General features: G+C 43.7%; 1 protein-coding gene across 1 annotated transcript in view; it reads right to left on the bottom strand.

Moving 5' to 3' along the window:
• Positions 1-24645, bottom strand: part of SCARA5 (scavenger receptor class A member 5) — a 96688-nt gene extending 72043 nt beyond the window's left edge. Inside the window, exons 1-3 of the mRNA XM_053460614.1 lie at positions 24533-24645; positions 18862-18984; positions 1145-1273 (exon numbers count right to left, since the gene is read on the bottom strand). Of these exons, the coding sequence (XP_053316589.1) occupies positions 1145-1273; positions 18862-18973 (241 nt within the window). The 5' untranslated portion in view covers positions 18974-18984; positions 24533-24645. The remainder of the gene's footprint in view (positions 1-1144; positions 1274-18861; positions 18985-24532) is intronic.
• Positions 24646-27428: the final 2783 nt, after the last annotated feature.

Raw genomic sequence — 27428 nt, 5'->3', positions numbered from 1 at the left:
TTCTCCTTTCTCTTTATAACATATATCCCATTTCTCTTTCTTTCCTCCTTTCTATCTATTTACCATCCTCTTTCTCTTTACCTCTCATCTTTTGCTTTATCTCTCCCCCGACCCCCCTTTCCTCATTATCTATCCTCCTCTTTCTCTTTACCTCTCCTTTTCCCCTTTTCTTTTAATTATGAGTGTACAATAACTAGTATGATATATATATATATATATATATATAAATATATATAAATTGCACCTAATTACTCCACCAACATATTTTGCAAGCATATTTAGGGAGTATTTAACGTTCTACTTTTGAAAACCCTAAAAAGTTTCATTTTCCTCAAGCTGGTATTGATTATAAGGGAGATCACATTGGGCTGGTCCATAATCTGCGACATAAACATTAATATTATCTGTATAGAAAAAAAAATCCAGTCCCTGGATTTAATTAAAAACAAAATCTACTTGGATTATATAACAGATTTACGTCTGACATCAGAGGAGGCGATGGGGACCCTGTAATGTTTTTCTCAGAAACGCCATATAGTATCGTGGAAATAGTGTAACATAATTCACATTTTAATTTAAGTAAAGGCAGCTACTCAGTCTGTAAAATGCGATGGAATCATAGGATTTTATAATGTTTTTTTCACAGGCCCGTCCTTACGCCTTTGAGAAGGTCTGCAGAGTCCTTCAGGTGAACGTCCATGTACCAAACATAGCATCCATGCGTGTAGTTGTGTTTTCCCTCCTGGGTGCCTGCACACGTGTGTGTACGTCTCTGCCTCCATGACGTATAAGGATTTATTTTTATACGTTCTTGTCCGATGGGTACTTGGTTATGTTTGGATATTCAATCAGCTCTTATCACAGAAAGTCAACATCAAAAAGAACCCCCCCACCCCACCCCCCACATGGCAGAAAGTGTTAATTTCTGCCCTTGGACGCATGGGCAACTGATGAACGAGCTGAACAAGTGAACGAGCAGCTTGTTGAAAGGCTGCCAGGTCCTTCAAACCAACCGACCTTTCCTAAATCTGTACCAAAAAAATGACTGCCCCATGTCTGATCTATAACATGTTACATGTTAAGCACACAGCCGTGTTATGAATACTGGGGAATACAGTAAAAAAAGTATGATTCCGATTCTTACCCGCTAAGATGAACACACCGACCAAGATTAGAAATACGAGCAAATATAAACCGACCACGGCATATTTTAGAGCTGCGATGGAGCCCAGCTGACCGCAGCGTTTCGATGACCTTCGACCTCTCGCTGGACCTGTTCAAAAAAAAAACCATGAATTAAAACTCACTCCAGCTTCATAAACACTAGGATTAGATGATGTAACATCAGGATTTTTTACTTTAGGTTAGACAGGTTGGACACCCCTGGCCTAAGGCATTAAACTGTCCCTCGAACACTGATGTCATCAGTTCCAATGACCGTAGGCTAAAAAAAAAGTAGCTTTAAACAGTTAACACAACATATAGAAAAGTCACAGTGTACAAAATTTTGGTATATCGCCAATAATAATAAAAAAAGAAAATAATTATTTTTTACATCATTAATTGTGATAAAACAAAAATGTTGTAAACGGTGAATTTTCTAAATGTTGTGTTATTTTCCTGTTTTTGGTCTTCTGACATTCTTTGCGTTGGCGAAGCCATTAACCCTCTGGGTGCTGCCACATTTTCCAAACCCCTAACTTAAAACAGATGCTACGTCTCGTTCGGTTTCATGGAATTCCTGCCGTATTTTACTTTTCCTGATATAATTTAACAAGTGACACCTGCTCTGGCAAAATCCCTGCGAACGAAACCTCAGAGACACAGCGTTGAGTCAAAACAGCCTTAACGCGTAGACACAATGATAAAGCAATTTGTTCTGCTTTCTTTGGAATGGCTGATCCGGCCATTTAAAAAAAAACATATATATTTTTCTAAAATTCCCAATAAAGCCAGCAGACCACTTTTTCTAGCTTTAAACACTCACGAAAAACCCACTTGTTCAGAGAAGCTTACAATCTATCCTCCTAATACCCACGGAATCCTGAAGAAGCCTTTCGCCCGAGATCTCCGGCCGCTGACCTCTCCACATCCCCCCTCACTGCAATCAAACCATCGTCACCCAAGCAGCCCCTCTTCTTGCATCTCATTTCCCAATAGATTGCAAGCTCACAAGATCAGGGCCCTCTAATTTTGCATCTATAACTTTTTGTTACGCTAAATGTGGAGGCTCAAATCCAGGAGGGATTGTGTCAGGTGCATGTGCAAGCCACCAGTAATGAGAGAAAGGCCTGAAAGTGGTCTACTCGTGAGCAGAGGACAGCTGGGCCACGGAAGTAGAGGGTCGTCGCCGGGCGTTGCTACCATGAAGGCAAATCATTATGTATTTCTTTTTATAGGTGGGAAAATTGGTGGGAAAGGGGGTGTGGCCAAACAAGCCCCACCCCATTCTGGTCAAGAGAAAAGTGACCTGGAGACCCGGGGAAGCAGAGCTTCATTTGGAGACTTCAGGTGAAACCTGGATAATTCCCAGAGATTCTCTCCAACAGTCACAGTTTTTTGCGCTAGTCAGGTGGCTACTAAATAAAACTCCCATTACACACCAACGTGAGAACCCCACATCAGGAGGCCCATGGCGACAGGGGCAACAATGCGGTTGCCACGTTTAATTCAATGAAAATCAGATTAACACTTAAGCTTTGCTCCTAAATATTGTGACATTAGAGCTCTCATACACTCATTGCCAGCAAATATCCTGATTTGGGAGAGGGACTGGCAAAACCAAACCGGGACACTTGGAAGGTACAGGCCCAGTTGTCTACATAGTTCCAACAAAGTATGGCTGAAAATCCATTAGGAGCTGCGATTTATAATTATATTTTCTATTTCTTTAAACCAGATTTTTGGACCTTTAGTCCAGTAATTGAAAAACAGTTTACTTAACAGAGGGCAGAGAGTCATCCCATGAATTAAAAAGATTTATGAAACCCACAGTGTACTCCTCGGGGTTACTCACCATCCAGCGCTTCATTTTTTACAATATTAACGAATCTCATTCAATTTGTCCTCTTTTCTTGGATGTCCAAACGCGGCTACAATAGCCTCATTCACTGGAGCTTTCCTCTTATGTGTTTAAAGGGGAAATAATTTTTCCTTGGGCTTAAACGCCAGCGCTGGATACCATAATAACCCCACCAGCACTGTATACAGTAATATAACCCCCAGCGCTGTATACAGTAATATAACCCCCAGCGCTGTATACAGTAATATAACCCCCCAGCACTGTATACAGTAATATAACCCCCAGCACTGTATACAGTAATAATAACCCCCAGCGCTGTATACAGTAATATAACCCCCAGCGCTGTATACAGTAATATAACCCCCAGCACTGTATACAGTAATATAACCCCAGCGCTGTATACAGTAATATAACCCCCAGCGCTGTATACAGTAATATAACCCCCCGCACTGTATACAGTAATATAACCCCCAGCGCTGTATACAGTAGTATAACCCCCCCAGCGCTGTATACAGTAATATAACCCCCCCAGCGCTGTATACAGTAATATAACCCCGAGCACTGTATACAGTAATATAACCCCCAGTGCTGTATACAGTAATACCGTATTGGCTCGGATATAGGCCGCCCCCGTATATAGGCCGCACCCTAAAAGTTTGGTGCTTTTTTAAAGAAAAAGTTTTATATGCTACCACTGTCCTCCCCCCCCCCGAGATATGCTACCAATGTCCTCCTCTGCCCCCCCGAGATATGCTGCCACTGTCCTCCCTCCCCGAGATATGCTACCAATGTCCTCCTCTGCCCCCCCGAGATATGCTACCACTGTCCTCCTCTGCCCCCCCCCGAGATATGCTACCACTGTCCTCCTCTGCCCCCCCCCCGACTTACCGGAGCAGACTCCCGGGTGTCTTGCGTGGCCGGCGGGGGACATCTACGCAATACAACTTCCAGTGCCGGCACTGGATGTGCCGGCACCGGAAGTTGTATACGCGTATTGCGTAGATGTCCCCCGCCGGCCCCGCAAGACACCCGGGAGTCTGCTCCGGTAAGTCCCGGGGGGGGTGTGGTAAAACGCATCGTGCGGACGATGCGCTTAGACAACCTCCCGTGCCGGCACCCCCCCAGTGGGAAGTGCTGGCAGGGGAGGCTGTCTGAGCATATCGGGGAGTAGGATGCAGGTCCCCTGCACCGCTGCGGGGGATCTGTATCCTAACCCCGCTGCCTGCCCGGCGCCCGGGACTGCATGTCCCGGGTGTCGGGCGCTAGACCCCGAATATAGGCCGCACCCCCACTTTAAAGACTTAAAGTGGGGGGAAAAAGTGCGGCCTATATTCGAGCCAATACGGTATAACCCCCAGCGCTGTATACAGTAATATAACCCCCCAGCACTGTATACAGTAATATAACCCCCCAGCGCTGTATACCATAATAACCCTACGAGCACTGTATACAGTAATAATAACCCCCAGCGCTGTATACAGTAATATAACCCCCCCAGCAGTGTATACAGTAATATAACCCCACCAGCGCTGTATAAAGTAGTAACCCCCCAGCGCTGTATACAGTAATAACCCCCCCAGCGCTGTATACAGTAATATAACCCCCCAGCGCTGTATACAGTAATATAACCCCCAGCGCTGTATACCATAATAACCCCCCAGCACTGTATACAGTAATATAACCCCCCAGCACTGTATACAGTAATATAACCCCCAGCACTGTATACAGTAATATAACCCCCCAGCGCTGTATACAGTAATATAACCTCACCAGCGCTGTATACAGTAATATAACCCCCCCGAGCATTGTATACAGTAATATAACCCCCCAGCCCTGTATACAGTAATAACCCTCAGCGCTGTATATATACAGTAGTGTCGGTCGTTGTTGACAAAAACTTAATTTTATCTCATTTTGCCCAAAAACTTCCTTTATCTGCAGACGCCGTTGCTGTCAGTCATGTGATATTTTGGGTGACTTTCCCGGCTCAAACACCACACTGAGCTGATGCTTTATGGCGATGCTAATGAAGTCCGTTCCTCCACACACTTCCTTCTAGCTGCGCATAAGGGTGGGTCTAGCCTTAAGAGGGTGGGGAATTGTGGGCAGGGATAGGGTGGGGAATTGTGGGCAGGGATAGGGTGGGGAATTGTGGGCAGGGATTGGGCGGGATCAAGCTTTTGCCCCCTGCATCGAGAATAACAAATCAAATCTATAGATCAGGGAAAGAAGCGCTTCTCCCGGAAACTCCAGGATAAATCCAGAACGTTCTCAGGTATGTTGGGAGGTATGGATTATGGTGATAGAAAGGAGTCTATGTATTCCAGTCCATTTAGTTCAAAACTTCATATTTGTTTTTGTTTGCAAGACTCAATAGCCTCGATGGCAGATGGAGACCCTAATAACATAATAACGGGGTCCTCGAGGAGTACTGACGTCTGCACTGAAATTACTACTTTAAGGATTTGTCATTAAGGAGTATCCACTCCCATACAGATGAACTCCCAGAAATGATTGATGTCATCAAATTAACTGTGTATGTGTCCTCAGAAAATGTTACTTTGAATAATAAATATAAAAAATTGGCCCTAAAGTTCGCGAAGGAATACAAAATCTGTATAATCCCTCTTTACCCATAAAGAAAGTAATTGTAAATTCCAATTCATCTGCCGCTCCTCTGTGCCAATCGCTCCGCTGGCTCCCCGTACCCTCCATCAAACTCCAGACCCCGACCTACAGAGCCCTCAATAACCCCGCACCCCCTATATCTCTATCCTCCTATCCAAATACCCCCTAACTGCCCCCTTCGTCCCTCTAACGACCCCCATCTCTCTTCTACCCTCATTACCTCTTCTCACTCCCGTATTCAGGATTTGCCCCGTGCTGTTCCACCTTCTCTGGGATTCCCTTCCCCGTCCATCAGACTTTCTCCCTCGCACACGACTTTCATAAAGTCTCTGAAACCCCACAAGAAGCGTAAACCTTTCCTCCCAGCACTCTCAGCCATCACCCTAATCAATCCACCTGAACGACCAACAACCTCTACAGATCATCCGGACTCGACCAACTCACCCCCATCCAAACCGTCCTCTCCTACTGTCTCCCCTCCCCCTCAACCACCGACTAGATTGTAAGCTCCCGGGAGCCGGGCCCTCTGCTCCTTTTGTACCAGTTTGTTATCGTGTGTGATTATAAATCACTCCAGTGATTGTAACAGCGCTACGGAACCTGCCGGCGATATATAAGGAAATGTAATGTTCATGTTTTCTTTCTGGGTACTTTATAATGGGGGTTATATTGATTTTAAAATTCCTTTGCGAGCTTTAGGGCCAATTTTAATTATTTATTTTTAAAAGTTATGTATTACGGAGAGACACACACTTTTATTTTGCTTATGAATAATTCTGGGTTTACCCCTAATGCAGGGGTGTCCAACCTGCGGCCCTCCAGCTGCTGCAGGGCTACATCTCCCATACTCCTCAGCCAGCCCCATAGCTTTATGCATAGCATTATGGGGGTTTAAATTCTACTACTTCTGCTGGGAGGCTGTTCCACTTATCTACCACCATCTCGGTAAAGTAAAACTTATTTACTTTCCACGCAAGCCTAAGTCGGAAATTCATTTTATGAAGCCGGTTCGTCCGCGTAATAAACCCAGATCTCCGCGGTTGGACTCCAGGAAGATTTAACCGGCGGTAGATTTGGTCCCTTGAGGCGAGGTGGTTTCTGTATACGCTTTTATAGGTCCTCGGCTTTCCGTAACATTCACTTAATCACCCACCGAGCTCAAACGGCATTTAGAACATTGTAGAAGGCTTCGGTAACACAGCCAGCACTGGGGGAAACGGGCTGGCACAGGCCAGGAATGTGTTTACGTTAAAATGCTAATAAATTTACACAACCTCTTCCGTCACCAGATATTTGTACATTTTCTAAAATAGAAGGGCTTTATTTTGGTCTGAAATCGCAGCTATCTTGTAATTGGATGCAGGATGCGTTGCATGCAGGTGCGGTGTGCGATCTGGCAAGCGTTCTTGGCGGGAAATAATAAAAAATGGAATGGTCGGGTCTGCCCGTAACCACAAAGCCCAATAGTTTCTGATACGTGAGGAACGATTTTCCCACAGTGGTCATTTTGGAAACAGAATATTAGACCCAGTTGTCCTTCGGGTGGAGTTTCCGTATCTGGTTTTTTAAACTCTTCATGCGCTGTAGTCTTATATAATCGGATGCCGGAACCACTAAACATGAGGTTCTTAAGGTGGAACCGTCACGTTATAATTCTATACAACAAAAAAACCTATGTAATGGTGTTTACATAATGCGTGTTACATAACCCCGTTGGTCGCCACGATTACCGGGGTGCCTGCCCTTACAAAAAAATTACTGCAGTTTTTCTGAGGTAATGCTGCAGTTTTTTGGACATGAAAAAACTGCAATACTGCACTTTTACTGCAGTATTACTGCACATTTACTGCAGTTTTACTGCATTTGTACTTCACTGTACTGCAGTTATTTTTGTAAGGAAGTACAAATGCAATAAAGCTGTAGGTTTGCAATAGAAAAAAAAGTGCACTAAATGTGCAGTAAAACTGCAGTACAGTGAAGTACAAATGCAGTAAAACTGCAGTAAATGTGCAGTAATAGTGCAGTAAAAGTGCAGTATTGCAGTTTTTTCATGTCCAAAAAACTGCAGTATTACTTCAGAAAAACTGCAGTAATTTTTTGTAAGGGTGGGTGCCATGCAATCACCTTAGCATACCTCTGGAGAGGCACCCAACAGCAAAGCGAGGTGATGGTAGGTACTAGGAGGGGAGTTAACTTGGCGGCTGATCGCCTCCCTTGAAGAAGTGGGACTTAAGGGATTTTTGAAGGAGTAATGACAAGGGGAGAGTCAGTTGAGCCGGGGTAGGGCATTCCAAAGGACAGATGTCTTATATACAAGCATGAGATGTAGAGGTTAGAGCAGAGGACAGGCCAAGATCGTCAGATGAGCGGTGGGACTGGGTAGGGGTGTATTTGGAGATAAGTGAGAAGATGTAGGTAAGGGAACCACCACAAAGAGCTTTGTAGGCGAGAGCCAGGATTTCAACGTTAGTCCTGAAGCGAGACGGTGTAGCTAGTGTTATCGAGAAAGAGGAGAGGTGTTTGTAGAGCGATGGGTAAGGAGCATAAGCCTGGCACCATTCTTGAAGGGTTGTCAAGGGCAAGACGGGTATGAAGAAGACCAGCTATGAGTTGCAGTAGTCAAAATGGGAGGTAATGAGGGCATGAACAAGAACCTTAGTTGCATCTTGAGCCAGGAAGAGGTAAGTATGGGCAGTATTTAAGATGTAGCGGGCAGTTTTTGGAAACAGGCGAAATATGAGGGGCGAATGAGACGACAATGGTGACACAGACACAACAAGCATGTAGGAGTAATGGTGACACCATTGTTATTGAGTGAGACCGTCAAAGGCATGTTAGCTTTGGAGGGGTGGAGATAAGAAGTTCAGTTTTGGAAAGTTGAGTTTTAGGAATCGTTCCGAAATGCAGTTAGAAAAAGAAATGAGGAAATTAGTGGTAGAAAAAAGGTAGATTTAAGCATCCTCGAAATACAGGTGGTAGTCTAAGTCAAGGGCAAAATGAATTTGCCAAAAGAGGCAGCGTAAATAGAGAACATGTGTAATATTCCCAGGTTACATTTCAAGAAACTTTAACCTCCCTTCTGCTATTCATTAACTTGTCAATATTAAAAACAGATACTCCTCATAAAACTCCAGTTCAGGCAAAATGATGGAAATATTGAAAAGTTTTTCATACCATAAAAATACCGGGCTATTATAAACAGAGGAACAGAACTTGAGTGTCGCCGGACACTAGATGTATCGCATTAAAAACAGCATTTTCTAAAACAAAACAAAAAAGCAAGAGCATATTTTTGTGATATTTCATCCCAAACATGTCTTGAAAAGCAAGATAAATGGGCAGATATCAACATTACAACATTGTATGCTTTGGCTGAAGTGTACACCCAAGTCATGATCTCCTAAATGAGCTCATTCCTGATAGAAACGCAGTTGGAATGAGTAAATCCAAAAACAAGACCAGTTGTGTCCATGGTCACGCGGATTACACCCTATCTGCCTCCAGTTATTTCAGCATTGCCGAGGAATGTTTCAGTAACTACATTAGGACGTTTAAGGACGATTATATATATATATTTCATACAGCTGGTGGTAAAAAATGTACAGCCAGAGGAACAGTTTGTAGGCCTTCTTACATGAAGTCCAAAGCCAACTGCCATGTTGCATCCAGCCAAGAACTCAAACTTGAACCCAACGTCAGGATACACTGTGTTCAACCAGCTTGAAATCTATTCTTCCGAACTTGGAATCCTTAAATCACAGAAGGTATTAAGAGAATTCATCGGAGTGAGACAGAAAGGTTGTGTGTTTAGCTGAGACAACGTTCACCTTGAGGCATTCAATAACCTTGGGGTGCATCAAGTGCCAAGAGTATCCCCAAGAATGACCCAGTGAGCTGAGGCGTTAATTCGAAAGGGCTCTGGGGAACTTGGTGATGCCATCTGCTAGGATGTTGTGAGGTCCATTGAATTTTAACATCTGGGAGTTAGTGAGATCAGCTCACCGAGAATGGCTAGCCACTTAATAGCTTGTTCTACAGTGCACCCCAGCTCGGGAGCGTCTCACGTTCCAGCTCTCTTGTGTACATATCAGTATAATCCTGCCACAGAGGCCGTCCAGAACCAACGTGAGAGGTAAAGTTTCTCTGCATGAGGGAATCAACAAACCCAGATGTACGTAGAGGTCTTAAGATGCCTCATCAGTGGGATCTGGTTGGTATCGATCTAGGCACAAATGAGAATGGGTAGCCATTCTGCTTAAGGTGGAGGGCAAGAGATCTGCGAATGGCGAAATAGAGGCCAAAAATGGTTTGAAATCAACTCAACAAGTGCAGTTCTTCTCAGAAGAATCTCAAGTTTAGCTAATTTATGCTATTACGGAGGAAAAACCTGCCACAAGGGCAGTCCAGAGCCAAAAAGGGTCCTGTTTCAAGGGTCTTGTTGCTGGAGTGAGTAATTTCTCTTGGCCTCCTGACACGGCAAACATTAAAACAAAAACCATCTAAATTTGCTCCTTGCATAATAAAAAAGGTAAATAAGTTTAAGTAGCGAGTAAGAAAAACACGTGTTCCATCTTCCAGATGCTTTCTTAGCCGCAAAATGGGCTTTCTGGCAACTCTCAATTACAGCCAGTCCTCGCTAACAAAGTAATTTGGTTTTACTGGAAGACTATTTTCCCCTTTGGTTACAGAAGAACCTTAACATGTATGGATCACGCAAACAATTTGTTGTTTCACATATTTCTCTTCACGCAGCTGTGCAGTTTTGTGTTACACCAAGTTTGTGAGTGGGTTGGCCCTAGTGACTTCTGGCCAAATTCTTCTTCTCCGAGGACCTGATATAAGTGTAAACGTCAGGCAAATGTTGCGGCGATCCTAATTACAAAAAGACGGCTCCATAGGCCACGAGAAAATTACCTGAGCAATAAAGTTTCTGGTAGTAAACGGTACACGGGCGGACGCCTTAAGTAAGCAGATCCCGGAGGCCATCTGTAGAAGGTCACATGGGTGGATAATCGCCCTTCTGTGAAAGTTTATCCAGGGATACACAGGATTCTGGATAGAACCTTCCAAAATATGGAGCGTTACAAAATTACTCATCATTTCTCCAAAAAAAAAAAAAAGGCAGTTTTCCCAAAATACAAAATTCCTTTTAACCTGTTTAGCGCCAGCAAAAATTCGCAATGAATGGTACACCACCCTGACATGTAAAGCGACAGTAACCGCTTAAGGAAACCGGTCTAAATTACTGTTGGAAGGAATTGTTTAATGCATCCTCCCCTTGGAATAATTTTTTTTAACGAGGTATACGATTTCAGCTACAGGACTGCTCTTAAAATGGGATCCTTTTGAGAATATCGGTTTATTATCGACAAATCTAAAATTATTCCGAACTGAAGGAAAGATGGGAACATTTACCAAGAGGTGATAAAAGTTAATAGATTCGAATCCAATATATATGTAAAGCAATCGTGGCCCAATTCCTACTCCAGGCTAGGGAGCATTAAGGCCAGCGGCTACCTGATGACCTGATGCACATGTCGGGTGTAGCCAGGCATATCCAGGCACTGATTGCACGTTGCAGCACCCCATCTACCAATGGGGCGGCAGATCGGGTGAGTGTGTGGCTCTGTTGACCGGCAGCCCACTCAGTTTGCCCTTTTAATGAAAACTTGCCCAGGAACAGGAGCCTTTGCTCTGAGGTTTAAGAGACAATGAAGATTACTTCGAAAAAAAATCTAATTTTGGTCCTAAGTTTTAAAACATGGTCTCGTCACCATAGCAACCAATGGAGTGGTCCAATGAGCAAGGATATTTAATTGGTTCCTATGGTGCCTACCTGCCTCACGGGTTACCAAAGTGGAAAATCCTTACATTACCAGCAGCTGCGGAAAGGACGTGTCCACCAGTCCACTGTGCCGCTTCCAATCTGGGGTCACTTAGAAATCTCCTTGTTTTTGAAAGAAAAACAGATTTTTTCCATTAAAATAACATAAAAAGGATCACGAGGACACCTTGAAGGACCTACATACCACCGATGGTTCATGGAGCATGTTATAAGGCCCACCATTTTTAGAATCTCCATCATTCAACCAATGATTTTTACTGGACATGTACAGTAAGCCATTTAATGGAGGAATCGCTTGCCCAGTGATCTAGAAATCAACAGTTGTTATGTATAAATGTGCAGCATGCTCATGAGAATGCCTGAAATCATGCTTGGGACATAAATGGTATGTATAAACCGACCACCAGCCTTTATTGCCCATGGCCGACGATGGGATTATGGCTTTTCAGTCAAAGCGCTTCATCAGTTTACAATCGCAAAATACCGACGCCGGACGTGAATCGAATGGACCCGTTCGTAGTTGCAACTCCTTTGTACATACCCCCCCCAACGCATGTTTCTGTTTCTGCTTCACACGGTGTATCAGCCGCTGGTAGAAATGCCAAAATTAACACAATGTTTTTGGCCACCTCTGTGCTTCGGATATGATAACAATATTCGTCCACACCCCCCCCCCCAATGGTTTGTTTTCTGGACAGCTCCTTGGCAGTTCCATCTCATTTCTGTGGTTTGTGGTTCTTTGGTCAAATAAATCTACGCTGAGAATTGGAAATGTCCACGTGTTTTAGTTAACGATGGGTTTTATTTATTATTATTCTGTAAAGAAAAAGTAGGAGGTGGCTGGGAAACTCGGTTATAATATAGCGGAGGGAATATAGCCCAGGTTGTCTTTTTTTATTTTTTGTTTAATGGAGCCTTTAGTCAAAGTTGATACTTTGTATCAGGTCAACAAAGAAAAAAACGTTCAGGACCCCAATGGTCTCATCCATGGATGGGATCTGAGAAGACCTCTGAGGTCCTAGAACCAATTGTGACTGATGGCTGATATAGAAGTCCTTGTTTGGTTGAGGTTCAGGTATCAGAAGGCAGTTAGCACATCACTTATTCATTTACAGTGGGTTATGTTCAATGCGAACGCGCGAGAGAACCCTAGAGATGCCTTCACCAACTCGGCACCCTACATGACGGGGCTGGCCCTGCCTCCAAAAACACGCAATAGCCAATTCCTCAAACCGGCCTCCGTGATGGATAAGGATAGGTTTGGAATTTATTTACATCCCAGAAAGGAACTTTACAACAACTCTTCCTTAAGTTGTGCTTTCTTCAAACGCAGCTTGGCATGACCTCCAGATTTAGTTGCATCGGTAATTCATGGCGTTCTCTTTGAATTTTCCGGACCTGAGACTTGTAAATGCCCAAGACATAAGAAACAAGAAACTTTCACAGCACAAGGTCACTAAAATACGCACCAAACGTTGTTGGATTTACAATTAAGAACGGCTATTAGACAAACTAAGCCAAATTTGGCAGATAAAAAGCCGGTAACTTTTAGACCCCTCCATCTGAAGACCCATGAGGCTTCATTTCTATACATGTGTAGCTATAGTTTGACGTTAAATGCTTTGTTTTTATCTTCGGTCTCTTGGATGGAATGTTCTGACATTTGTTTTTTTCGTTTTCCAGTTTCTTGGTGGTACGGAGATTGCAGGTTTCCTGCCAAAACTTTATTAAGCAAATGAAGTGAAAATGTTTCATAAAGGTTTTAAGTACAAATCAGAGTGTGGATCTGGCTGGAGTCCTGAGATCCGGAATAACATGGAAATTCACAGCGCTGCGGTCAATGAGAAAAAAAAACAGGACTTGGGGTATTTTCACTAGCAGCAACAGCTTGTTTTCTATTATGAAAGAATAACACAAAATACTCTTGTGTAAGTATTGTGTCCTAATTTTTTGTGGGTATCTGGCTTACAGTGTGGTGGTGGGGGGCACTTGTGACATCACATAGAATAATCCCTGAATGTTGGCAGGTATCGGTCATCTTTCACAATGGTAAATTATTTATATAGCATTCGTTACTATGTAGCAAGCAGCCATATTAGGCTGCCTGTTCCATGCTGGAACTCTAAGGGATGCATAGAATCTCATTTGCCCATTTGTTAATAATGTAAAGACTCAAACCTTAATCAGTCGTTGGTCTCGTCTTAGATTCAGGAGCCGTATGCCTGTCCCATGCATGTTTAATCCCCTCACTGTATTACCCTCTACCACCTCTGCTGGGAGGCTGTTCCATTTAGCCCTACCCCCAGTACAGCTCATTTACTCACTAAATTACCCTTTTTCTAGCACTTGCCATGAGGCTTTACTATCCTTTAGGGTTTATAAAATAGCCACAAATTATTCCTACTCTCCGGTGAGTGTAAAGACAAGTTCCGAAGCGGGCAGAAAGTGCCAGCTTTGGCTCACTAAATTCACAAAGTGCTAACAATTTCCAGAGACAAAGTGAACACCATGACGTTGGGAGCCATCACTAGCCCTGAACCCTCAACGCTTCAATAATTCACCAGTGGAATCATTTTATTCAGCAGGAGATTCCACGGGATGGAAAGTGCTACTTAACACCGTTTTTTGTCCACCTGTGTCAGGGACCCACTTTAAAAAACAAAAACAAACAAAACTATCTATCTTACTATGGATAGCTCTACTATTTACCCTGTGGCAACAGGACAATGCCTAGGCCTAACTCTGGGTTCTTCTTTCTACCCACATTAACAAATTCACTACTACTCGTCTCTCCTTTCTTCGTAATATTGGTAAAAAAAATCTGCCCGTTCCTCTCTCACCCTACAATCAAAGCAATTATGGATCCACTAATCATTTCCCACCCAGACTACTGTAACTCCTTGATCACTGACCTTCCTGCTGCACAAATACAGTATCTCCACTATACAATCTTTCTTCCAGCAGGCGATTTAACCCTACACTAAAACGGATGCCTTGGCTTCCTATAGAACAGCGGATCGCCCTTCTTCTTATCTCCACAGCTCCGCAGCGTGCTTATCCCCATCCTATATCTCATCTCTGATATCTCACCATATCCCTACACGCCGTGTACCCCCTAATGGGCATCTCTCTGCTCCATCCCGTCTCTGGAACGCCCTACCATCTTACATGCGCCAACCTGCCATTCTCCACAACTTCAAAAGCCAAGTAAAGGAACATCTTTTTATTGCAGTACATCTGTTACATATATATATCTGTTATATATATATATCTGTTATATATATATACTCCCTTAAATAAATGAGGCCCTTTGTGGCCCTTGGAATGTTTATGAGCTGGGATATGATGTCATACTCTCCAGCGTTTCTCTTCATTGAGACATGTAAAGACTATCAGTGTGAAGGAGAATGGAACTTTTACTTCTTAAGAGTGAAGAAGCCCTGCAAGTTTGTCCTGCCCCAGGACCTGCAAAATCCCTAACACTAAATTCACATTTTCAATACCTATTTATTAGGTAGTTCTTGAACCTATTTTATGCCTCCCAACTGTCCCACTTTGAGCAGGACAGTCTTGATTTGTCCCTTTATCTTCCTGTCCGGACACCGGAGAATGCATTCTGCACATGCCCAGTAGCGCTGTCAATTTGAGTGACATGCTACCTTGCAAGCTCCGCCCCCTGGTATTCCGATTTGGAGATTGGGAGCTATGCTATCTGCTTGGTGATAGGGTAAAATGTATTTTATTTTCAATAACATAATTATCTCTCAATCCAAATGAGTTCTCTCCCTCACCGCAGACCTCTGTCCTACAGGTGACAACAAAGTAGGGACTGAATCAGAGACACAGGTAGGCAGCACTAACTGTAAGGACCGTATTACTGGAGAACATGCACTGCGCATGTACAAAACCAGCCATATGTGAGTAATAAGTCGGTAGGGACCGCCACATTCTAATATTCCTTACTGATAAGACTGCTATTCTAGATAGACCCGATAGAATATAGCTGCTAGAAGTCCTGAATATTTTAGAACAGTTCCTACAATTGGGCTTATCTTTTGGCTGTCGCATCAAATGACCCCTGGCGACTTAACACACACGGTGCTAAAGCCGGGCGCTTTCCATATTAGAAAACAAAGGGAGAGGCAGTACAACAACGGCCCCACTCACGTGACACAGAGGGGCAACCCGGCGAGACCCACCTTCTTTATAGACACAAAACTAGGCAGTACCCATCACCCTTCACCAGGGGCTGGAAAAATATTCAACTCAACATGGGGGGTATGTATAAAACTGCCGTGGCGTATTGCCAAGATTGTAAAAAAAAAAAAATACAAAAATGTACATTAAAAGGTACAAAACAAACCATAAAATACAACGTGCGTGAGACACCTTTACACGCAAACCCAACGGCCCCCAATGCTCTATGGGTTAAAAACAAAAACATAAAAACAGCTTTATCGTGAGGTCACCTCTACAGAGTTAAAATATCGCGGATTGGGACAGACTTGGCCGACTGTATGTTTTCACCAAACCAAGCTCACGCTGTTCCCATCCGACCGATGTAGGTGCTCGGTCTGCCGCGTTCTCCAACACCAACGTGGTCCTTTCCTACGCGGCTCCCGTCCCTGCCAAGGATTAAAGTCTGTAGCTTCCAAAAGCCTTGTTCTCTCTTTTCCTCCCCGAAATATGTTTTTCCCCCGTTGCCTCCTATGCACACGAGATTATTTTGGCAATCAACTCGATCTTCACACTTTAGGTAACCCTGAGAATCTGAGTGCGTGAGCGGAGACACTCGAAATGATTTACTGCTGACTTCTAGACCGGGCTGTTAAATGTCAAGTCATGTCTTTCTCCTCTAAGCCTGAAATAAAAGTAGGAACGGGAGTAGACGAGCGTTTATATGAACGATATCGAAAAACATCCAGAATCCCGAATGTTCCTTCCAGTTAGAACATGACTCCATCGTTTTTGGAGGGCTCAGCAAAGAACATTATAAAACGGTAACGTTATTAAAATCTCCTTGTTTTCGGAGTGTAGGATTATTACGCCTTTCTCTGCCAAAAGATGAATAATGTTTTTAAGCGATTTCTACAAAAAAAAATAATAAGGCAAAACCAGCCGTATTCTAGAATGTAGGATCCAGGATTTGCTTCATGTTGGTTCGATACAGAGCTGAGCATGGGGATTGTGGTGATTTGTTGGTGGCGTGGGAGAGAAGGCTGGTGGCCTTACCTGGGAACTATTAGGGTTTTTGCCCCAATCTCAGGGTGAAGGGGCAGATTCTCCGGGTCACGCAGTCTGACTCCTTCCTATTCTTCCCGCTGTTATCATAAATAAGGCTCCCAGTTGGTGCTTTTGCTCCCAGTATGTTATGCCTGATATCCCTGCTTGAATGCAGGTGACTCATTTACGTGCATTACTAAATAACAAAGACTCAAGGTTCCATGATGACCAGCGTTGGAGCCATTTGGGTAACAACTTTGGTGAGTCGCTACATGGAATCTTCCCCATGGGCCATTAAAGGGTTAACATTTCATGAGTCTCAGGGGCCGCTCATTTAGAAAGTCACCAGTTACGATGATGGGTTAGGGAACTTGTGGTAAGCTTCTGTTCTGCAGAGCTTACAATCTATTTCATTATTTTGTGGATACCCATAAGTCACATATTTAATTTATATATACACGGAAATGTCATTTTAGTCGAAAAAACTGGCTTGAGGAAGACACGTGTGACAGTCCATGTGTAATAACATTTGTTTTGTATGACGTGAACCCCGGCATTTTGCCAAACCCCCCCCCCCATACATCAGACTTCAACATGCAGAAGGAATTTATACTGTGGGTGGTCTCCTATCAGACAATATGGGGGTCAGGGACCCCGTTTCTAAAGTAATAATTCATTTAATTTGGGTTTTTATACCAGAAATTGGGTGGGGGGGGTTCTAAAGCTCCTGGAAGCCGTTGAGATTTATTATTACCAGAGAACATCAATAAATATTTTATTCTGACAATTCTTCTTCACTCCTGCGATGATATATATACAAAAGAGTGCCTATGGGTCCAGATTCCAAGGGGCCCCCAGCAACCATCTCCTCATGTATGGAGCGGGGTAAGTGGAGATTTATGTGGCTTTATTTCCTGTGTTAATCCGACGCGATATTTTGGTCCCCTTAATGGTTTTGTCTGGCTGTAGCCTTCACTGGGCATCTTTGCATCCAGTTCTCTGTGCTCGTTTGCTTTGGTCTTGTTCTAGTGTTCTGTGCTCGCCTCCTGTACCTGATCCCTGCAGTATATAAACTGCCCTGCCCGGCGTCTCCGTTTGTTCCATCTCTGCTTGGCTGTGTTTCCTGTCGGCCTCCCTGCTTTAGTTCAGGTGTTCATGGAGGATGTATAACTGACCAACTGGCTCCCTCGCATGAGTGTATACATCCCACATACTACAGGGCAGCTTTTTATCTGCGCTGTCCTGAAAAACATGGCTGATGTGGTCACCCTACATCAGTCCGGTGTCCGTTTGCTGTGCGTGTCGCTTTGTCACACCTGCCTCTCCGCCTGTATCTGCCCCCGACATAGCAAACCCACCTTTTCATTTCTGTGGCAGCGACCTATTAGTTCCTCTTTTTGTGTTTTAATGGAACATTTACTTACAAAAGTATCCAGGACATCCGAGTAGGTGGAACAGCACCCTTAACTTCTGGGGGCCACCTTGCACCAGCCCCCATGAGCCCATTTTTTTTTTAGCCTTTAACCCACAATCTTAGTGATCGTGACAAATCTCTGACCACCTAAACCTGGACATGTCTGTTTTGCTTTGGGGTAGCAAGACGATCCAACATTCACTAAACTGGCCGGCACCACATCCACCCGGTTTGATTATGAGAATACAAGGCCGCCATTGGCTGAATATTCAAATTTAACCCCTTAAGGACAATGGGCGGTCCCTAAACCCATTGAAAACAATGCATGTACGGGCTTTGTCATTAAGGGGTTAATGCAGCAAGGTCACACAAGCAGAAACTAAAAAAGTGTGTGTGTGTGTATAAGTGTGTGTGTCTGCGTGTGTGTGTGTGTGTAAGTGTGTGTGTGAGAGTGTGTGTGTGTGTAAGTGTGTGTGTGTGTGAATTAGGATGTGTGCGTAAAAGTCAATGTCAGGATGAGTATGTAAGTGTGTGTTAGTATGACCGTGTAGATATGTTCCAGCGTGTATGTTAGTAACTGAGTGGGGTAAGGGGCCGATGGGGCCACTAAGCTTTAACCGCCCCTCCCCCCAGGCCAGAAAATGCCATCTCTCATGAATACGATCAGGTGACACCGGCCATTCAGTTCTGTAGATGTTTTACAGCATTTGGTGCTTTATGGCTACTCACAGCTCTCACACAGGTTCATCTTGGAGAGATTCTTCCCGTCGAACGACTCCTCAAACACCGATCCGTTTTCCTTCTCGTCGAAGGTATGCAGATACATGGCTTTATTGTCCATGACGTCTTACTCTAGCTGCAGGGAAAAAATGAAACAAATACTGACATTTCAATCAATTCTAAACATTCACCTTATCAAAAAATGGCATTTCAGGCAATATGAGATGGAAATGGATGATATTTGTAACTTCTTTGCAGTTCCCTACCCTGTTCTGTCTCCTCTGCTCATTCCAAACGCTCACTAAAACCCCATCTGTTCACAGAAGCTTACAATCTAATACCCTCCGCCTGCATCCTGAAGAAACCCGCCGTCTTCCCCACCTTCGAGATCTCCTTTCATCTTCCAATTATTTTTTCACAAAAGTTGAAATAATTTAATTTATTGAAGGGACACTCCAGCCATCCCATCCCAATGATACGTGACGATCCCAATTGGTGATTTTTTTCTCTCCCTGCTTTATCACAGCTGGAATCCCTGCTTGAATACAGGTGACATTATTCAGAATATTATTCAGTGACCATTGAAAGAGGCTCGGGCCAGCTCGTCCAAGGCGTTCTAGTCCACATAGACTGAGATTTGGCACCGGTTAACCCCTTGTAGGTATGCATGCAAGAGGTTAACCGGTTCTAAACTCAGTTTTAACACTTTCATTTTAAGAGCGTCAATGATCCCCCAGCGCCCGACCCACAAAGGTCCCCGTATTCTTCCCTGAAGATCTGTATGTTTACAAAAATATCGGGACATGAGAAGGAGATGAAGCTTTACGTGGGAGGAACTGTCTACAAACATTATATCAGCGGCGTACGAGGCGCAGGACTCAAGCGAAGCAGGACTCAAGCCAGCGTTTCCTGCGCGGTAAGGAGTCGCTCCAAAAACAGATTTTTTTTTTATCATAATCCCGCGTAGTTTCCGATTTCACATCTGGACAGATGAGAGCAATCTATTTGTCATCGTGGTTCTACGGAATCTCTAGAAAAATACAAACCGAAACCTTTAAGAAACATTTTTTTTTGTTTTTAGTTACTATGGCGATAACCTATAGTACCTCTTTTTTGATGTCACATGACAATTTAAGTGATCCTGGCAAAATAAAAAAATTATTTCTGGGAAGGGCCTGGGCCATTAGCAGTACCTGGGTTAGACGTGAGCATAGTAATTTTCATTTTAACAAATTTTGACATTTTTCGTCAATTGGTACAAAGGGCCGAAAACAAAATTGGTGCAGAGAGCTCCGAGTTTCCGTGTATTCGCTCTCTGTCGGTGTCTCCCTACTGCCATGTTTCTTCTTTCTTCTGTTTTTTTTCTGCACTTCTTTTATTGTCTGTAACCGTCTGTCTTATTCTGGCCTGGTGGAGCCTCGACACGCACCCAACGGACGTCCTGCCCCCCATTCCTCTAACCGGGGGGAGATGCTGTGCGCCGAGGCTCCATCCTGTTGCCGGAGAACGAAGCCAGGCAATCAAAATGCAGAGGGATCCGCAGGAAAAGAGAAGCACAGAAATACAGAAGACAGAAGAAATGGAGAACAAGAAGCGGATCGAAGAAGAAGGAGATGGAGAAGCAGAGACAAGGAGAAGGAGAGTGTGAGAGAACGAGAACGAGCCGCTGGCCTTAAAGTGACAGAACCACCCCGTCTTCCCCTGTCCGTTTCATGTTAACAGTGCTTCTGCTGTGGAAATTCCCACAGTTTCTGAGATATTAAGCAGATTTGTAAATGCATCAAAATTGTGGTGTTTTTGGTTGCCAAGAGAAACACGTTTTGGAATTGAATAAAAGTTACTTATCCTGGACTTCCACAGCTCACACAAGTCGTGGTTTGATGCTGTGTTTCCTATAACAGGATACAAGCCATATCAAATCCAAGTACAGACACGCGGTCCGGGGGGCCAGTGAGCCGAATGGCATTTTTGGAACAGTTAGATATTTGTATCTTATCCATATCTCCCAAGTCTCTCTTATTCCCTGTTTGGTTCCCAAATCCCTGATGCCCCTTGTTCCTCCCCTGATGCCCCTCTTTTCATAAGAGGTCAGAATGTTTGCTGGGTATGAGGCGATCGCAGGGTTCTACAGCCATATCCCCCAATGAACCTGTCCCTGAAGTAGTGTGGGGTATGTCTAGTGGTTGAGGTTGATACTAGAGACACCTCTGGGATTTTGGGACCCTAAATAAAACATTCCAATGGGGCCATCTTCATATCTAAAAATTAGCTGTGTAGGCATATTGGGGACTTCTTGGGGCCTTCTTTTCTGAGTGAGAGGTCTTATCCAGTGGGAGGTCTAGTCAGGTGTAAGGGCAGCCTTTAGTGGGGGGTAAGTAGGCAGCACCTGGCATTGAGTAGGCAGAATCTGGTTGGGGAGGGTAGACCAAAGAGCATTCCCTTGTACAGAGATGTAAAAATTTGGGGCTGCGTATACATCAGTTGTCATTGGCTGCTAGGTGCCCCCCACCAACGGCCGAGTTACATTTTTTGCCAACTTTCCCCATAATTGTTGACCATCACAAAAACAGGAAAAATCCTTGAGTTTTCGTATGTTGCAAGTGCTATGATGTCACAACGCTCATGATGCAACAGCAGAAAGACGATGGTTTCTCAGGATTGAAATGCGACATCGTGACACTTTGCCCAGAGATGGGCAAAATGCCAAGCTTCATGAGCACGCACGCCATTTTGTTTTCCATGGCTTTGCGCCCAAAATCTCCCAGCGTTTTGGTGCATTAGTGAAGCCAATGGCACAGTTTTCTGGTTTCATCAGGGAAATGTTTTCCTTCCAAGCTGAAACAATAAGTTGTAATTAGAAACGCTAAGCCATTGGGAGTTACGGACTATGATAACGGCGCCGTACATTAACCACAAGCAATTAACGCATTCCTGGCCTGGGAAGCTGGGAATCGGCAGTGAAGGGTATTGGATGCTCAGTTTCAGCACATTTCTAATTAACATGCAATTAACCGATTATATATATAGTCGTAGAGAGATGACAGATTGGGTTTCTCACAAGGAATTTATGTGGAAGAACGACATCACTAAAGGTTGGTCCTATCCAGCTCTCATACATCAATATCTAGACATCAACCATCTATACAACACCCATAAAGACATGTGACTACGGACACCACATCAGCCAATAAAGAGCGGATATCTATGCCTTCTATATATATATATTGTAGGTCTGCACTTGTCCAAGGTTGTCCAGCTCCGCCAGGAATCCGTAGACCATCTTGACAACTGTAACTTTGGTATTTGGGTTTGAGAAGTGCCATTAAATGGACGCTCCAGCCATCATATGTACTTTAATGTATGTGATTCTCATTTGGGGAGCGTGAAGCAGCGATCCTCGAGTGCCCCTAATACTGCAGACTTCTTGCATCTTCTTCCAGCAGCACAAGTGGATCGTAAGGAGTTTCCGGGAGTACAGAAGGACAAGCACCGGGCAACTGTCCTCAACGGAACAGCGTGTAATGACCTGAAGGTTTGGAGAATTATCCTCTTCTTACGGCTCTTGTGTTCTAAAATGATGGGGGGGTTTTCTAAAGCAAGAGCTTAGAATTACTGTACATATTTTTCTAAAATACAGAGGCTCTTCGAGTCTTAACCCTTTATAAACCCATCACAGATTCTATTGCAAGTCACTAATGGTGGCACAAATCAAAAGATAGGATGGTTAACCCATCTTGATTGAAGAGTTCCAACATTCCAACCAATCAGGTGTAATATAAGATATTTGGGGTGTTCCCATGGAGGGTTGAGCCACTCCTATTTGCCACAATATAGTAGTAGATGGCCTACAATCCTCCAGACTGGCAATCTGGCAAATCCTGGTAGCCCAACATGGCTTTATACACACTAGATCCGCGGCAGTTTGGGTTCTGTAGTATGTGGCCACCGGCTGGCCGTGCCCAGCTGCATGCTACTTGAGTATAAAGACATAACTTACAGACTGCCGTATCCAGCTGTCAATCACGTTTACAGCATTAGGCGGCCACCAGCCTTAAAGTACCAGGGCCTCCTCAATATCCCCAATCCAACCTTGATCCTGCCCCATAGAATGCCACATAAAAAAACATGTTTTCTACAAGCATGGACCAATATAATCCACCCAGCCCGCTTAATGCACGCGCTTAAAGATCTCATATCTTCAAGAAGCAATTATGTATAACATCTTGAATGAATTCACTCTAATAGCCCCTATTGCCCCTGTTCGGCAGCTGAACTCAAGAATTACAGAAACAAAGCAACATTTATTAAAAAAAAAATAAGAAAAGCTGTTACAAAGTAATGTGCAGGAGTAATAATACTCCCCTTTTTGGAATGCTAACATCCCAATGAGAAAACATATTCCTTGGTAATGATATCAGATCCCAAATAACTCCCAAATTTCAGAGGTACAAGAACACTTTGTCATCTCGAAGTCCCCTTGAGCTATTGCAATATAGTTCTGATGCTTTGTCATTTAAAAAAAATCCAAATTAATAAAAAAAAAATCGAACCAATAATTATATTTTTATGATTAATTATAATTCATTATATGGGGACTGCACACTGCGTAACTTTGCATTTATGCATGTGGTTTTCGGAAGCGATGACGTTGTTTCAGCGTAATCCAGGGGATTGAAAGAATGTGTGAATAAAAAGGGAAAGGCAAGTGTATAATGTATGTATCGGGCATGTTATATGTGCACGTATGTAATGCATGTAGCTGGGGTTTGAATGGAATCTGCTTATGGTAAGAGCTGTTACATTTCTGCTGCAGTTTTGGGTTCAAATTCCAGATCTTACAAACTGAAAAAAATGGCTCATTTTTAACTGAAATAGTTAAAACAGAACAGTTCCGGGGAAAATGATTTTGGACGTAAATTTGGATTCTTGTTCCCCTCTGGGATTTGCGGATCTGGAGGCCGGTGGTCGGTTAAAGGTTTGTCATCTTATATGTAAATAGTTGTGGTTTCAATGCATGTGATTTGTGAGGATGTTTATTGTCGAATTATATGTTACATTTCTAAGTAACTACTTACTACGCTGCGTAATAATGCACTGCATGTAATATACTCAACATCATAGCTAATAGACCTTTATGACATGAGACCGGTGCACCTGTAACATCCCCCCAAAAGGCTCTGAGCGGGCGTAAGTAGGGTCTGCCGGTACAGCTACTGTGGACTATAATCCCCATGGTGTCAACTAGGCCAGCATCATGGGAATGGGAGTTAGTAGGAACCTATCATTACAACAGGTTCTAAGCAACGCTATACAAGCCCCGGTACCGTGACTGCTGCCAGCTTCCTGGTTGGCTAACGTCTCCATGTTCCCTACATTTAAGCAGAAACAGGCATGCAATGGACTACAATTCCCATGATAATAAATATCAGAACACGCGTGGATGAAAACGCTGATCAAACGGTTCTTAACAAGAATGGAAGAAATCTGGTGATGTCCACGGGCACAGCATCTCAAAATGCCCTTTGCTTGGCTGGGATTCCTGAGAGTGGTCCAAAGTAGCCAGGAGACCCGACACCATGTTTCTGCTAGTATTGCAACTTTTGCTTAAAGTAACCTACGTTTATTCCATCATATATTCTGTATAGAAATTAATCTCTTTATAAATGTCAGAGCCACTAACCTGTTCCTGTAAAGGCTGCCAGTCCGGGTCCTGGAGTTCTGCTCTCTTCCTGAAAATGACCTCCAGCTATTAATACATAGCAAGGTGCGTGTCTGTAATCCCACTCGCTCCAGTGATGCTCCTGGGGTCACCTTTCAAAAAATCTTTGTGTTGTATTCTTCTGCCTAGAAATTATCCCAACTGCACAACTTTTAAGAAGTTTTAAGCAGCTGGGGTTTTTTTTTTAAAAAAAAAAAAAGAGAGAGAAAGAGAAGAGGGGTGGAGGGTGGGGGGTTATTTCTTATTTGACAATCCTGACAATGCAACCTCCCAGTTTTTTGGGAAAAAAAATAGGATACATGGATGATCCCTTAAAATGTTACTCTGAAGTTTTCACATGTTCGGTGTAAATGATGGAGCATTGCAGGAACAGGCAAGCAGGATGCTCAAACAGTGCCACCTAGTGGCCAAGTCATAAACAGCAACGTGTATATAATCGGTAGAAGGATACATTACTACCACTTAGTTTCTTCACTGCAACATTTCTTCTTCTTAAATAATGCAAGAACAAAAAATAATGTTTTTGGTTTGTTTGTTTTTTTCCAAGCATAAGGGATGATTTTAACCCCTTAAGGGCAATGGGCGGTCCCAAAACCAATTGAAAACAATACATGTACGGGCTTTGTCATTAAGGGGTTAAAAATGAGCCGATCCGAGCACTGACCTGTTTTTAAGAAAGGGATTATTACTCAGATGGTGTCCGACGCGGCGGATATTGTATTAAACACTCCAATTAATAATACTCAGTTTAATTAATCTGATGCCTGGGTGTGCAAATGCATGGAGGGGCTCTGCAGAATCCCCGCATTTGCCTCTTTCCCCAACTACAACAAGGGCATCTGTAAGGAGTCTGCATGGACAGATTGCTGATGATGATCCAGCGGTCATAATATATAGTGGTACTGATGACAAAGTCAATGGCAGGTCGGGGGGTCTTTAGAAAATATTTTATGGCAATAGGTGGCAAGGTTAAGGCAACGACCTCCAAGTAGCTCTCAATACATCATGGAGAGCAGTGGAGGATAAGGGAAAATGATTGTGGGAAATTATGGAGGACGTGGTGGGATCAGGGCCAACAAGAAGGTAGCTAAATTAAAACATGGCGTTACTTAAGAGAAAAGTGATTTGCAAGAAGCTTGTCAAATAAAATGGTGGAGTTAAACGTCTCCTGGCCGGGCAGTAAATTTAAATGACTCTTCCATATTTAAAGAGAGGCAGAGAAGATGGGAAAGGAGGGGCTGCGTCTTCTTCTGTTAAAGCCTCATGGGTGGAAATCTGCACAGATGCGAAGAGGTGCGCTACACAAATTGTGGGTATTTCCCAAAAAAATGAAAACGGCAAAAAAAAAAAAGGTTTGGAACCCGGAAAATGACGGCTTCATGATACAATTAGCGGAGACGCCAACTAGAAAGAAACCTGTCTGGATCTGGTGAGAGCTGACAATGTAGAGAAAAAGCTCCACCGAAATACTGAATTTTAGGATGGCCAACTGTAACGGGTATTTCTGGAGCTTGTTGACTGGGATGAACGGTAATAGTAACTGGGAAGACTGGGATGAACTGTAATAGTAACTGGGACGACTGGGATGAACTGTAATAGTAACTGGGACGACTGGGATGAACTGTAATAGTAACTGGGAAGACTGGGATGAACTGTAATAGTAACTGGGACGACTGGGATGAACTGTAATAGTAACTGGGACGACTGGCATGAACTGTAATAGTAACTGGGACGACTGGGATGAACTGTAATAGTAACTGGGGCGACTGGGATGAACTGTAACTTTAGGTCCCAACCCCTAGTCCACACCTTAGATCATTATTGTGTTCCTTTTCTACAGCCCCCATTCAGTGTTCTTGTAGCCGCGCTCTGTAACATATCCAGTTCCGGCACTTAGGATAACCGTGTACCGTGTCATCGCCCATTATCTGACCCATTTCCGACTCGTTCCCATGAGTATTCTCTTATCAGTATTTATTCTGCCCACTTGTCCCAATATACAGAGCGGAGCCAGGTCAGGGTCCAGCAGCTCACTCTCTATCGTGTAGCTCACGGTGAAGTGCGAGGCATTGTGGGACTGTGGATCCAGGAGTCAAAGTCACAAGAGGTGTTGGATAATTCTAGATCATCGCTGCTCCTAATTTTTTATTACGTTCTGTGTATGTTTATCATTTTTTGTCCTTTTTTCATTTAATTATTAATATAAAAATTCCCTCTGTAATCTGTTGTGCTGTATGCGGGAGCCGCCATCTTCGTGCCATGTCACATGTTAAATCGCCCCCGCGCCCCAAGACATCTCTGATAATAGCTTTACAGAGGACCTGCGCGGGTGACAACAATCCCCAGCGCTGGAGGCTCATGCGCTGTCCACTAACACAATGCGGGGATTGGACAGGAAGTGGCCTGCGTGGGCTGACGGGAGGATTTATAGAAACCTAGAACCTGCCGGCAGATCGGCCCCATCCGGCCCCCGTCTAGTCGCCCGTTCCTCCTGCACCAAAGACTTAAACCTTAATCAGTCGTTGGTCTCGTCTTAGATTCAGGAGCCGTATGTCTATCCCATGCATGTTTAATCCCCTCACTGTATTACCCTCTACCACTTCTGCTGGGAGGCTGTTCCACTTATCTACCACCCTCTCTGCAACCAGTACCCCGGTTGCTGAATATCACAGAAGGAAAATGTAAATCCAAATTTTGGGTCTGGATTCCATTCTAGTTTATAATTTACCTCAATTGTTGTTTTTGCAGTTTTAACCCCTTAATGACAAAGCCCGTACATGTACGGGCTCAAAATGCATTGTTTTCAATGGATTGGGACCGCCCATTGTCCTTAAGGGGTTAATTCTATCCATACGCG

This window comes from Spea bombifrons, chromosome 3 (assembly GCF_027358695.1).
Source record: "Spea bombifrons isolate aSpeBom1 chromosome 3, aSpeBom1.2.pri, whole genome shotgun sequence".
Taxonomy (NCBI): domain Eukaryota; kingdom Metazoa; phylum Chordata; class Amphibia; order Anura; family Pelobatidae; genus Spea; species Spea bombifrons.
Note: the sequence above shows the minus strand (reverse complement) of the source record. Positions and strands in the feature narration are given on the sequence as shown.